Source organism: Trachurus trachurus (genome assembly GCF_905171665.1).
Source record: "Trachurus trachurus genome assembly, chromosome: 4".
Taxonomy (NCBI): Eukaryota; Metazoa; Chordata; class Actinopteri; order Carangiformes; family Carangidae; genus Trachurus; species Trachurus trachurus.
Genome location: NC_139898.1, coordinates 18,119,551 through 18,134,181, shown reverse-complemented (window position 1 = coordinate 18,134,181; position 14,631 = coordinate 18,119,551). Strand labels below are relative to the sequence as shown.

The window sequence follows — 14,631 nt, the reverse complement described above, 5'->3', positions numbered from 1 at the left end:
TCATAAAAAAAAAAATCATAAAACACATCTGATTGTGCTCATTAATTGCATTTTAATGTGTCAGTATCGAGCCTCTCTGTGAAGTCTGGTTAGTCTGTCGTGCCCCTTAAGAGAAAATGTTTTTTTGGCTAGAAAACATACAAATTACAAAATAATTCAGGTTGCCCACATCATTTATACAGCAGAGGAAACCAAAAATGCAAACGGAGAAAAGTGATTCTGAACAACTCAGCGATTCTCATATTCGTATCTGTGGCCTATTTACTCTGGCAGAGTGTTCAATGATAACCTCAAAACAAATAATCTTTGGCCCAACAAACCAAACTGTCTGAACAAAGCAGAAGCTTAATAAAAAAGATGCTACGAACGACTGAGATCTTAAGAGACGTGATCTACTTCTGATCAACGATAGCATCCATCCAAGATCTTTCCCGGGGGGGACTTGGAATATGGTAATCAAATTATGTAATCGTGTTGTGCTTAACAGAGCAAATATCCAAAGGCCTTGAAGCATCAATTCCATTAAGCCAGGATGTCTTTTATACTCACAGTCCAAGCCCTCCCATAATTAGGTTCAATGTAAACATGAATATCAAAGTAGGGAAACCACTTCAACAATAAACCACAATCTATAATGTCAAAATGACATGAAGAACTTGTCACCTAAAGGGATATGGATGGAGACAATCTCAAGGCCCTTTTTTTATATGTAGTACATCAAAGCATAAACATACTGACTGACTGCAACAATATCTCTTGTAGCTTTTCCTTCAATAAAGATGAGCAGCTGTGCTGAGTCAGCTCGCCCGGCAACATCTTCAGTTGCACCTTTGCAGGAAGAGCAATGAGGCTGACACCCGCACCTCTGAATCGCTTTTTCTTTAACCACATCAATCTTTCCCTACACCCGATACAGTGAAGTGATCTTCAGCTGGCAAAAATGGATCAACGCGCACTTTGTTTTGTGCACAGCACCTGCCATCACCTTGATTTAATACATTTAAGACACACAAAAAAACATTACAGGAGAAACTGAAGACGTGAGTCCAGCATTATATTTTGCCAATCAGCTGTGGTCATGCTAAGCTCTTCCCATTACACATGCAGAGCCCAATCGACTCTGGGCCAGCCATGAGAACAAGAATTGGCGTCTCTCATGAAAGGCAGCTCATGCCAAGATATTTGATCCACCCATTATTGTATCATAGAGTGCATATGCACAGCACAATTATGCAAAGCGCATTCGTGTGTCGAGGGAAATGCCTCACACTTCCACCTAAAAATGCTTCAGATCATGGATAAATAAGAAAGTCAACAAACAAGGAAGACTATGAGGAAAAAATAAAGGAACCAACATGACATCCTTATCTTGTTCCAACTGCTTCCTGAGCTGAGTTCCCCATAAGCTGACAAATCTTTGTGACTGACAATTTTGTAATAAAGAAGGATTTACAAGTGCATATACATTGGGGAAGGAAATGCGATAGCTCTGATTATGACTGATTGACTGACGCTGCAGAGAATATTACATCAAGTGTGTACAGTAGAGCTTCATTTAAAATTCCAGCCTTTGGAGACTCACAACTCTGCATGATTTACACCCCAAGCCTCCTTTTAGTGGCCACATCGACAGTGAAACATATAAAATGAAGACTTGGGAGAGCATAATCAACATTCATGTAATTTTAACTGTCATGTTAAGCTGTATGTTGAATAATAATGTATGATAGATATTAGAAAAGACAGCGTTCACAGCATTCCTATAAAGTCTCTCCAACATGCAACCTCATCTATACAGGATAATGAAAAGGCAGTAAAATCATTATAAAATATGGTACAGCCATATTTCTTAGCATTTACTTCACCTTAAGAGAGTTTCATGTAAATCAATCACTGCCAGAAAGTTTTGTAAATGCTGCATAATCGTCTATACTTGTCATGATCCAACAAACCCCACCCATTCTCTACAGAGGCAGTGTATTACGTCTCCCATCTCTGCAGACACACACACAAACACACACACACACACGACTTCAAGGAGAAAGTGTTGTCAACATCAAGATAAACGCATCAGTTCTGCAAGCGAGCATCACAGACTGAGATCCATTACCGACAGAGATAGAGCATCTGCTTTGCATTCACTGGACATTTGCTGTTAAATTAGCCTCATATAATGGCCGACAAAGAGCAGTATCTTGTTTCAGTTATGATAACAAGGCACAGTGTAATGACTTGCATGCATGTGATGGGAAACATACAGTATAAAGTGTCAGGTAAACATCAATGGGATGAAACATGGAGAAAAAAAAGACGATATACATGTGTTAATCTTTAGTTATATGTCTTTTTCTTTTTAAAAATACCATAAATAAATAAATATTGACCCTTAACAAACACAACTGGGCTAACCCAGACAAGAACTGCAGACTGTTTTTTTCATGCATTTTCAATGAATCCTGCTGCTTGAGTAATATATCATGAAATATTAAATTTTGGTCTTTAAGGCTCCCCAGTTCTGACTCAGGAGTGGTCTGGTATTACATAATGGGCTGTCTGGGTTCTGAGGTATCTCTGTCAACCAACCGGTATTGCTTTCAATTCACACCATCTAAAATAGTTTATCATTAGGAAGGATTATTGCCTTTGCTCTGCATGAGCTTGTAGTGCTCAGATGCCAGTGTGTTGAATAGCCTCCAGCAGCCCTGTGCTTCCTACAGGAGGCAGAGTGAAGCTCGTTATCATCCAGCTTTTGTGTCGTCTTTGAAACATTTTGTGCCTTTGTTTTTATATATATCCCAGTTTTTGGCGTCTCAGCTGAGTTTCAGCCTCCACTGGTGATGTAACACAAAAGTGTACCGTTAAGTTTGATGTAATAAAAATTGACGTCAATTTGCGTGACGTCACATGTGCAGAAGCATGCATGTTAAGAAACTGACCTGAGTTTGTTCCAGTGCTGAAGCCCCATAGGCTTCGCCTCCTGTTTACATTTGGCATGTACCTGCACGTGCAGTGGGGCGCGCTACAGTTGCGCGCGCTCTCTCTCGGTTTTCTCAATGAATATAAGAAATAATGCAGACTGCAGCTGACTAAATAGTACATGTGCATTCATGAATCTTTGCTCATGCCTTCATACTAATCTAAGCAGTTTTAGCCTGGACTCCTCTCAGCTATAATTGATCTCAGCAGGCGTCCCTCAGTCAGGTGACAGGTGGAGATGAACACACTGAAAACACCATGCATGGACCTGCCAGGTGACAGGTTGTTATCGCACCCTCTAAAATCTCTACTTGCTATAACCGTGATTACCTCACACCTCTTGTACAAAAAATGCCTTTGACATGAAGGCTGCATGTAGAACTGCGGCTTATTTGTTCCATAACAACTAACACAGTTGGTTCTGATGGTGGATGAACAGAGAGGAGAGGCTGCTGTCTTACCTGTAAATGCCCCTGGTACATATTGAGCACAGAGTCAGTCGCGGATCTCTCCGTCAGCGGATCTGTAGACTTCTTCCAGACTTGCAGGGGCAGAGAGAGTCAGACTGGAAGGGTCGGTGTGGAGAGAAGCTGCAGCAGAGTTTGTGTGGTGGGTCGGGAGGTCCGGAGGAGCAGACAGAGCGGAGCTGTCCTCTCCTCAGGTGCTGAAGCTGACACTTTGCGCTCATCCAGGATTTCTCTGCGCGGAGTGACACCGAGGCGCGCCGGGCGCAGGACGAACGCGACGTCGGACAGCACTTTGAGCCGATCCCTCACAGTGTGCTGCTGCTGACGCTGTTTTTTTTTTTTGTTTTTTTTTTAACAAGTACGAGTTACGGTTTATCGACACTCTCTCGCTGTTCTTGTAGGGAGGGAGAGAGGGGGGGAAAAAAAAATCTCCGCGTTTTAAGTCTTCATCCTGGACGCGCTGCCCGGTCTCTCCCTCTCTGTGTCTCCCGCTTTCTCTGCGCCTCTCTCGGCTGTGGTTGAAATGTTTTGACGCTCCTCCGGCTTCATTCTCCTCTTATAATGCGTTCCTCTTCCCTGTTTGCCAACTACTCGCTCTAACCCAGCCCTCTGGTGCCTCCTCCAGTGCTGACGTACTCTGCAAGGAGGCACACAAGAACATCTCACTCACACTTCAGAGCATAGATAATGTCCAGTGCTGAACTGTGTGCAGCGCATGTAATGTCTGAAATACTGTACTGTAGCTGGTTTCTGCATGTGATCAGCACATTAGCTGTTGTTCCTATAGTCCCCTTACAGTCTTTAGTAGAAGAAAACATTATATAACCAGAACCAAATCTTAGACTTTTTGTGTAGCCTAATTAGTTGGCTGATCTTCAGCACCAATTAACCATTATTTGCACAGCATTGTTTACAGAAGTGTTATGGTGTAGCTTTATTCCAGTCTTTATGTTGAGCAAAGCATGTTACAGCATCCCTGAGGTGTGGATGAAAGGCATTTTAAAATGCAAACATTTCATGAACAGGATGTAATGTTTTGTCGACAGGGATTAAACCAATTTGTACTGCTCTATGACACATTAACATTTAAATAAATCTAGTTTTGATGTTATGATCATGGTTTGGTGATTTGGTGTCTCTAATCAAGTGATGATGACACTCTCTCCTTTCTGTGCAGTTTGTATATGCCCTTGTGTTGTCAGTATTTGTTTATTTATTTATTTACAGTACTTTAAAAAAATCTTTTTCTGGGTGCTCCAGTTTTTTTCCCACAGTCCAAAGTCACACCGACCAGGTCAACTGGCCGTGGAAAGTAGTAAATATTGCAGTACACACTGTTGTACCTCTACTACGTATCTGACAGCTACTGAAACTGGCCAACAGCATACAAAAAAAGGTTAACATTAACTCCACTTCTGCCTTTTGCAACATTAACGCATTGCCTACATTTTAATCGATTAATTGTAATATTTGATTATGATCTATGATGATAACAGTATAACACTGACAGAGTGGCCATTCTGCAACATGTGCACTTTCCTTTTGATTCATTGATTATTTTAGAAAGGGAATTGTAGTGTATTTTGTAACACTGTATTGCTAATTTTGTTTCATTGCCACTTCATCTGCCACTGCCGTTGTCACAGCATGTGGTTAGATCGACTTCAGTGCTTCCTAATGGAGGAGTGCATTATTAGACTTGAAAGAGCTCTCTTTAATCAACATACCTGTTTTAATGACACATAACAGCCATATGTTCGTCAAGTAAGCTTTTATTCCTACAGTGTGATATCTCTAGACCTTCAAGTATTCTGCTTTGATGTTTTATCCCCTAGCCTGCATTATAGATATCCTCAATGGTAGAGCCTGTCATTTTCCCGCACACTGAATGGCAACGTGATCCATTCACACTTCTTTTCCATTGCATCTTCTAAGTAAAGAAAATGCACAATTTTCACACCAAGTTCACCATACAGTATGTCTTCAGTGGAAATGCTCTCTTACCTACAGCTGCTCATTAAATGCAGGTTAGTAGCAAGAGATCACGGTGTATCAGAAATGAATTGCTACTGACGTGGGGCGCCTCGCCATCTGGACATCTATATACTGTACTCAGGTCAGATGTTACAGCAACCACTAAATGAAATGTGAGAGTTAAAGCCGCACAATGCAACTTTTCACGTTGCCAGCTCCAGATGCCAGCGATGGGGTGACTGTCTGTTGACTGTCAAGAGGCAAAGGATCTAATATCAGTGAGTCCAGGTTTCTCTTTATAGAGCGCTCAATCACTCCTATCCGTCAACCACGTCCCTACATGACACCAGAAAATCGGCTTCAATTTTATCTAAAAAATCCCTTGGTGCTGCTTTAACTTTTTTTTTCTTCCACACATTTATCCGTATTTAGCCCTCGGTAAATCTGAGAAAAAACACTATGCAGCCATAGTGATTTGAATATGTTTCTAAGCAGCAGCAGAAGCCCAAACCGCAAACACTCAGTATTATGTGTCATCCAACAACAGGGACACAGCAGTCCTTCCCACTCGCAGTGTTTTGATATTCTTCATGCCTCACCAGATGAAAACAAATCCAGCCCTAAGGCATGAGAATCAGAATGATTATTAGGCCCTGTGTGTGTGTGTGTGTGTGTGTGTGTGTGTGTGTGTGCATATATTGTTCACCAGAACAACACAGATATAAATTTAATGGGCCATGTATCAATAGAATTTCATATTTTTTTCCCCACGTGTTTTTATCAATGAATAATGATTACATATTCATGCTCGATTGATTTGAAGTGACAGATGTGTATACGCTGGCCTCTGACTCTATTTTTAGATTTCACCAAACTCAGTTTTTTTTTCTCATTCCTTCCACAGCCATCAATCACCTCGTGTTGACAGACAAGCAAACCATAATTAACATTAAGATGAGGGGAATTATTTTATTTCTCAGTGCAAGGGACCAGACATGACAGAGAGATTATTTCACTCAGACTGAAACGTTTTATCTGCCTCTGAAATGTACCAGCTGAAAAAAGAGAGAGCCACTGAGCTTTCATGAATACTGAGCAGGAAATTGAGTGGAGAAAAAAAAAACATAACTAGAGTCATAGTTGCATGCTGCATATTACGCCACACGGGCTCAGTGACCTTTACAAAACCAGTTCAGAATCTATTTTCGGGTGCTTAAAGTAAAGATAACAGTAACAGTTCAACTTGTACAGTGGCTCAGGAGGTGGAGTGGGTCGTCCAATAGTCAGAGCGTTGGTGGTTCGAATCTTGCTCTGTCCCAGTGTCTCCGTCGTAGTGGGCAAGACACCTTACCCACCTTGCCCTGTGTGAATGCGTATGAATGATCATGGTGGTGGTCAGAGGGGCCGCTTGGCGCACACTGGCAGCCACACCTCTGTCAGTCTGCCCCAGGCCAGCTGTGGCTACAGTTGTAGCTTACCACCACCGGTGTGAATGTGGTATGAATGAATAGTGGTTTCTGTAAGCGCTTTGGGTGTTGGGTATCGATAATAAAGCGCTATATAAATGTAAACCATTATTACTATAAAAATGAAGAAGGAGCCAGATTGAGACAAACAACTTCACACAGTCACATCCACACCTGGGTTAGTCACCAATCAATCTAATGTGTATGGGAACCCTGAGAGAACCCATACAGGGAACACAGGGAGACAGGAAACAAGCCTCAGGCTCGAGGCCTGAACACATGAACCTTCTTGCTGTGTGCAGCCGGTGCCAACAACTGCACCACTGTGCCACCCTATGGGTCAGAAGTACAAAAAATCATATTACTGCACAAGAAACAGTTTTTCTGTTGTTTATGAATTGATTGGGAGTTTTATCTGCCATGTTTTTAAGAAGTATAACTTAATCACAGGATCTACCTAATCAAAACAATTTAAGCAAATAAATCTGATCTTATTTCTCCAGATTTAAAATTTGTATCATTAAAATCTCTTTTTTTTTTAGACTTATACTGTAGGAGCACATCTCTGGGGAAAGCCGTGTCAATCTGTCGCTTGGTCCACCTACTTTGCCCCACAGTAAAATATCCTGGCAAAACAAAGATACTGTAGGTCCTACTGAGTTTGGGATCCCCTGACTTCTCCTCAATCACTGCTTGAACATTTTTGGTTTTTATTAAGGAACTTGCCACCAATTTGTACAGACAAACTTTTGTCCAGAGAAACCCAAAGCACTGAAGGCCATCCCCTGACTTTTCCTTTAGTGCCTGGTAAATTTCCTCCTTTATTCACCGAACTTTGTCTCTGTCAACGTTTTGCATTAGATCAACATTTGTTGCATAAATTCACATTTCCCAGAGTGTGAATCTTAATGACTCAACCTTTAATCATCACTGTCATCAGGTCAAAATGTACAATTGTCCAGTGCTGTGATTCATGACCAAACTCCTGGCGATCCTCAGACTAGCATGGCTGTAGACTTTTGATCTTGTTTTAGACTTGATGACAAATTACCCAAAGGGTTTTGAATGTGTGTCATAAGCCTCACGGGTTAAACAACTCAGCTCATGTAGATATAAAGAGTGTAAAGCGTAATGTTTTTCAACACCAAACGTGGATGGGGCTAAAGCAGACAAACTAATGTATGAGTCTGTTATCCTGTCTATGTTTAAGCTTTTTCACAGCTCATTACAGAAGAGCATGCTATCCCTCAACCTGTCTCAAAACATTAATATCATCAAACCTGGGGAAGTGAGGTTTATCCAGCAGCAATGAAAGCAGGAATACCACAGAATGTGTGAACTGTATTTTGCATAAAGACACTCAGGCTTTGTTTAACTACTTTGATGAGGGAATCAGACTTGAAGAGCCACTTCAAGCGAGTGGTTATGATAATTATCATAAGTGTATGATAATTAAAATACGTGACACACTTGTTTTGATCATCAACATCTGAAACAATGAAACAATGGAATTACTATCACGAAAACATACTGTGAGCAGTACAACAGGCTTTTCTTTTCTTTTCTTTTTTTTAACAAAGCAACTTTTGCATTAATGACACTTATCATCACTTCACACATTAATTCAGTATGACATGTAACCATTCAAAGCTGGACCACAGGTGTCAATGGCCATTACCGAAAGGGATTCTCAGAAGTCTAAAAATATAATAAATCTCAGAAATATGTCAGAGCACATTGAGCCGTGTCTTCGGAGTATTTCAAATGAAGTAGGGACTGAATATTATGAATGATTTTAAAAATTAAGAAGGCAAGAATAGATGCGGTTGGCACATTTGGTTCACCCATAATTATCTGACTTAGACCAAATATTCACCTGATAAATGTGTGCGATTAAAAATTAAAATATCCATTTTATTTCATGTATCATCTATAAACTGATGGCATGTGCTGTTACACGTGGTTTGGTGCAAGCTCAGGAAAAACTCCTACCCAGTGTGCTGCAGCTGAACCTGAACATTAGTGGAATTGCCAGGTTTTGTTGAGTTAAATCTGGACTTCATGTTCAATGCAAACTAGTCCCTGAGGCGCTTATAGGTGATCGGTGCTATGTTCTTGCTGCCACACTGTATAGCACACATGCTGTACATGCCAATCAAGCCTTCAAAGTAGTCTCTCATATGAATTCAATCATACACCTCTTTCACTGCTCAGCCTGCAACTGTCATTTCTCCACAAGTGATTTCCAGACATGCAGTAGTCGGCCGGTCCGCAGCGACAGGTCACAGACTGTCAGCCAACACAATTCTGTGCCTCATTTCATGATCGAATGGAAATTGCAGTCTTATGTCCTTGGCTATTTGTCAGTCTGTGTGTTAGTTTCTTTTTTTCCTTCAGTGCAGGAGAGCGCAGTGACGTCACCATAAAGCTTCATGCTTCAGTCAGTGTCATACCGCAATCTGAAAGTGACTCACAAACTTCACAAACAAACCTGTTGTGAGTTGTTTTTGAGTTTGTCCTACACTAATTGAGTATAACCAGAAAAACTCCTGTACTGTAGTTATTAAGAGTAATATTCATGGGAATGATCTGTCTTTTTCCCACAGAGCTGATTCTTGTTTTCCTGTTCGGTCACACTGCAGTTCTACACCTTTTTATCTGTAATGAACCCGACACCTGAAAACGACATGCTCCATTGGGTCACCTCAGAGAAAATGTGATTTATTTTGCTTTTGTGTAACTACCACGCTAACACCTAATCTGCTGTTGGAGGACAAGTCATTAGCAGTGAGCCAACAAAACACACGACTGAGGAGGAGAATGACAAAAAGTTAGTAGAGCAAACAAATTATGTCAAATGATCTAGAATGGCAGACGCTTTGTACCACTTTACACTCCAGCAAACACAACTCCCTTTAGACCTCTGCTGCACCTTGGGTTAAGGAATACACCAGCTTTTTGGTGAATGCAGTGTGTGATAATGTAACTGTTATAAGAATGGCCCTGACTTTATACACTTTCAGTTTACTATAATGCATGTTTAGATGATGTCACTCCTATTTGTGGCGCTTATGTACCACCATTACATTTGAGTCACATCAGTTTTCCCATACATTAATACCACAAAACATTTTCTGGTTGGCACTAAGCAGAAAGTAGATATGAGGCTGATGGGAACATCGTTTGTTTTGCTTTTCGACCAGAAGATTAAAGTAGGAGAACGACCAGGAGATTAAAGTTATTGCCGTAAATCTTGTGGAGACCATGAATTTGTGTGTCAAATCCATCACAGCAATCCACCCAGTAGTTTCTGAGTTAAAAAACAAAATTATAACCTCTGATATAGGATATATAGCCTCTGAATATTTCTAGTCATAGTTGTTGAGAGTTCCTTTCTGAAACACAAATAAGTCGAACTCGTGGTGGCACTGGGGGAAAAATCAACAACATCGAATGTTTACACAAAACTTGTGTGGCAGTCTGGGCCAAAAGTGGCTAATGAAAAATAAATGAACACTTCTCAACCAACTCTTTCCTAATCCAAACATAGACAGTAGCCAGAAGCTGCTCAGAGAATAGAAGACGGTAGAACTAATTCTAACCCTACTCAGATTTTATGAAGTGAAACTATTTAAAAATGTAAAAATCTTATCATTGGTTATATAATTTCATATTTTCATACAACATTACACAGCATGACATGGCAAACAACTGTCCTTATTCATCTTAGAGCTTTCAAGAGCACTTGTCACCAATTTTGAATATACAGCCAGAATAGTAGGAAGTGTTGTGAAATAACTTTCTTGGTTTTGCCACCATCACTAGATATCTATTTTTCCCCCAAAAAAGACCCATAGTGTTGCAACCTGTACCAAATGATAAAAACACATCAGGCCTGACTAGACGCGTATCAAATGTACAGGTGAAGCTGATTCATCACAACCTCAAACACACAGCGAACGTGAAGAGGTGAAGCTGCTACCAGTCATCCTGACACGCTGCAGTGAGTGGATCCAAGAGCTCATCCATCCACAGGTTGACACATTCTTTCAGCTCTTTAATGACAGTGAGGAGTTTACAGTGGTTCACTCTCCCTTTGTGTCAAGGTCTTCTGTGTCTGACTCCAGTTGGCGTTTGATTAAAAATATTGTCTTGGTTAACCATGATGTAGTGAAAGATTGAACGGTATGTGATGACCTTGTTCTCACCTCTGATATATTATAGTCTGAGTCACTCTATGGCCTGGTATCATAGACAGGAGCAGGATCAAGTGAGGCTAATGTTGCAGAGAAACTGGATGGTGCAGGTATAGAGATGTGTGTTACTGTGTGTTACACTAAATTGGAAAGAAAATAATATTTTACAGCTAAAGCACTGGCTTGTATAGCTGAAGTGGTGGGATTTTAAACAAATTCAAATCTCACAGAAACAGGCTTTTAATTATTTGTGATTAATGCTACCTGTATCAAGGTTTACTGTATGTATGGTAATAAAATGTTTTAATCCTGGTTAGTGTAAGGAGGTTGTGTAGACATGAGTAGTAGAACTTGGAATAATCCCTGCACATATGCATTTTTACATTTTTTTTTATGCTGAGTTCACATGCAGCATGTGAACGTATTTAGCATCCTAAACGCGCGACATTAAAAATGTAGGATATTTTGAAGTGTTTGTAGAGGTATTATAGACACTTCACAGTAAAGCTTACATGTGCTGGCGTGATTACGTCACTCTTATCCCTGGCGGCTCTGATCCTTGTGAGCATCAGCCCCATAATGGTGTGCAGATAATGCGCTCATCTCTTGACCCACTCACCTGCAGTCCTCTCTAATGTTGGGCTATCACAGCATCTGAATCTTTAATGCCCAGATGACATGTCCACAAAGGAAGTCGCCTCTTTAAATATGTAGCCTATCCAGTTGTTCTGCCGGCTTCATTACCACGGTTATCTGTGCACGGCACAGAATTCATAATTCATGTTTCTCAAATATTCCCTCAGATGAGTAGAGGCGTACACAGAAATCCCATCCATCTCCAATTCAAACACATACTTGTATCAGATCAACTGCTCCAGATTAACCAAACTAGTAATATTCATATGCAGAAGTATTTTTATTTATCTGTAAACGCAGGATTTTCTTGATGAATACAAAAGTAGATCAAGGGGTCTGCAGTGCTTTGATATCACTACCCGCTGATTGTTAGGGTGTTTAGAATGCAAATACAGCTGCCTGCGTTTGCTGCGTTTAGTTGCTTGGTGGCCGATAAAAGCACGTTGCATTCACAGGCACTGAGCTGTGAGCGCCTTCAAACAATGTTGACCCCTCAGTGCCTCTCCTTTTATCTGTGCACTTTCCTATTTGTGGCAAGGTCAATTACTGCAGCAGCAGAGATTAGTTGTATTTTATTAGGGATCCTCTTTGGCTAATGGCAAAGGTGAGCTATATTCCTCGCGGCTTGGCAGCAAACACAATCAGAGAGCCATGTAAAACTGACAGTTTTGACTGTAAGGCGGTATATAAACATACAGTACAAAGTGCTTTGTACTGTGATTGAAAAACACTTGGTTTGAGGCTGCGTCTTGCTCTTTCCGATAAGCTGTATATACTGTGAGGTCGGCTTCTCTCTGGGTCTGTTGGTTACCTAGAGGTCGTTTGCCTCTTCATGAGCAAAGACGAAAAGGCACCATAGAAATGGAAAACACATACAGAAACATAACACGTCTGAATGTTGGACTGGACTTCAGTTGGTTGTGTGCACTGAAGGCCAGAAGAAATCCTGTAATAAAAACTATGATGTTTCTGGTTTTGCTGCATCAACTCTGATACTTGTTATTACATGCTACTTCAGTCCATCACAGGTTTCATGTTATAGGGAATGTTCTGGTTGGCCATTGGTTAGAGCTCGTCCCATATGGGCTCAGCTCAGCTCCAAAATACAGGAGATCTCAGGTTTAACTCCTGGCTCAGATGATCATTTACTTCATATCAGTCCCCCGTAAAGTATTGGTAAATAATTGGTAAACTGTTAAGATTGTATTGTGCAAATTTTCTGACATACTGTACCAAAATGATGACATGGTTGCACAAAACAACAACAAAAAGCCAGGATTGCTATGGGGCTCATACAAAATGACGAAAACCACACATGATGCCATGGATAATGCTAGAAGAATAAATCCTCCTCTCTTTACCCTGTTCATTGGTTCAGATGAGTGATCTCATGTCATGCATCATGGTCACAGCATGGCAGGACTTGGCCGGCCACTGGTGTTTCCATTCTGAAAATAAGCCCCTCATTCTTTCATGAGGTCAAAAGTGCAGGGATGAAATAAAGGCACTTGACCCTGATTAATACCAGGACTTTGGATTGTTGGATTTTTCCCATGGCCACATATTCTGCATTAGTTTATGATGTTAGTGTGTGCAGCCAGTTTGTTCCAATGATACATCTGTCTCGTGCATTTATTGTTTTTGACTGTTCCAACAACACTGCATCATAAATCCTGCGCCTCAAAGGGAAGGGAGAGGATGTGTACACCAAACAAGTTGTCACTGCAGTTTGTCGTTACCGCGGTGAAGCGGGTTCGGGCCTCATATGAGAACAAGTTCCCTGTCCAAAACAATGAGCAGTTAGTCATCCCCGTATCTGATCTCTTGCTCTCATTCTCTCTCCCTGTGCTTGTCTCATTTGCTTCTTCTCTCCAGTGAATAGAAACCTGACACCTTCAGAACAAAGTGATGGAGATATGAAGAAATGAGATATGAGACAGATGCAGCGATCCAGACTGTGTAGCCTGAAGGTGGTTAATTGACGCAGGAGGTTGATAACTACCTAAGTTTCACACAGAGCCTAATTAGAGATCCTATTAACACCCAGACAGCCACGTGCTGCTGTGTTTGTGGCGTTCTGGAAGTGAGTATCCTGTGAGCCATCGTTGTGTAACTTTGACAAAGACAACATACAGTAGAGTAGTTAAAGAATCGCAAGCGCAATTTGAGGACCGTGCAACACAGAATGTTTGAAAGTTAAAATAAAGTATGATTGTGAAATTATGTAATGATGTTAAATCAGTTCAGTTAAAATGTTGCATTTTGACATTTACTGCATTCAAACTTGAAAGACAGGGACATTTGACCAAGAGTAAAACCATTGGCACCTCATCAAATGATATCAAAGTGTATTTATAGACATAGCTATAAGCCAACATTTCGTGTTTTCAGCTGGATTTAGATCTGAGCCAAATGCATTCGTGCCAAGTGTGACACGGATATTTTTGTATTCAACCTGGATGACTAAAAATGTCATTTGTCTCACAAAGAATTAGACTGAATTGTGCGTGTGTTTTTTTCACTCACTTGTCTAAATCCCATCCGAGTTGGCTGCTTGCCCGGTGTGTGTTTTGACCGGGTGCGGTATATTCAGGCTTTCAGGCTGACACAGAGATGGTGTGATCATCTCTCAGTGCCGCCTGTCAGTGGTGACAGCCAATAACACTTCTGTGACCTCCCAACACACAACAGCACAAAGGGATAATTAGCTGGATAGACTTACAGTGGTAGACACAGCGTGCATGCAGGCATAATGTTGCTGTGTGAAATCCACATAATAGCAGGTTTTCACATTTCAACTGGAGTGGAAGGATTTTGTGCCTCTGTAGAGTCATGACAACAAGTTTTGCAGGTTGCTGAAACACAGCAGCGGTGCAGGTTTCACAGTCTATTTGTCTCTTGTCCAGTTGCATGTCC

The 14,631-nt window shown here is 41.0% G+C and overlaps 1 protein-coding gene across 1 annotated transcript in view; it reads right to left on the bottom strand.

Annotated features, from left to right (window-relative positions):
* The window catches only part of pex5la (peroxisomal biogenesis factor 5-like a), a gene marked incomplete at both ends in the record, with an annotated part of 89,508 nt that extends 86,050 nt beyond the window's left edge, over positions 1-3,458 (bottom strand). Inside the window, one exon of the mRNA XM_083969523.1 lies at positions 3,438-3,458. Coding sequence (XP_083825649.1) covers positions 3,438-3,458 — 21 coding nt within the window. The remainder of the gene's footprint in view (positions 1-3,437) is intronic.
* Positions 3,459-14,631: the final 11,173 nt, after the last annotated feature.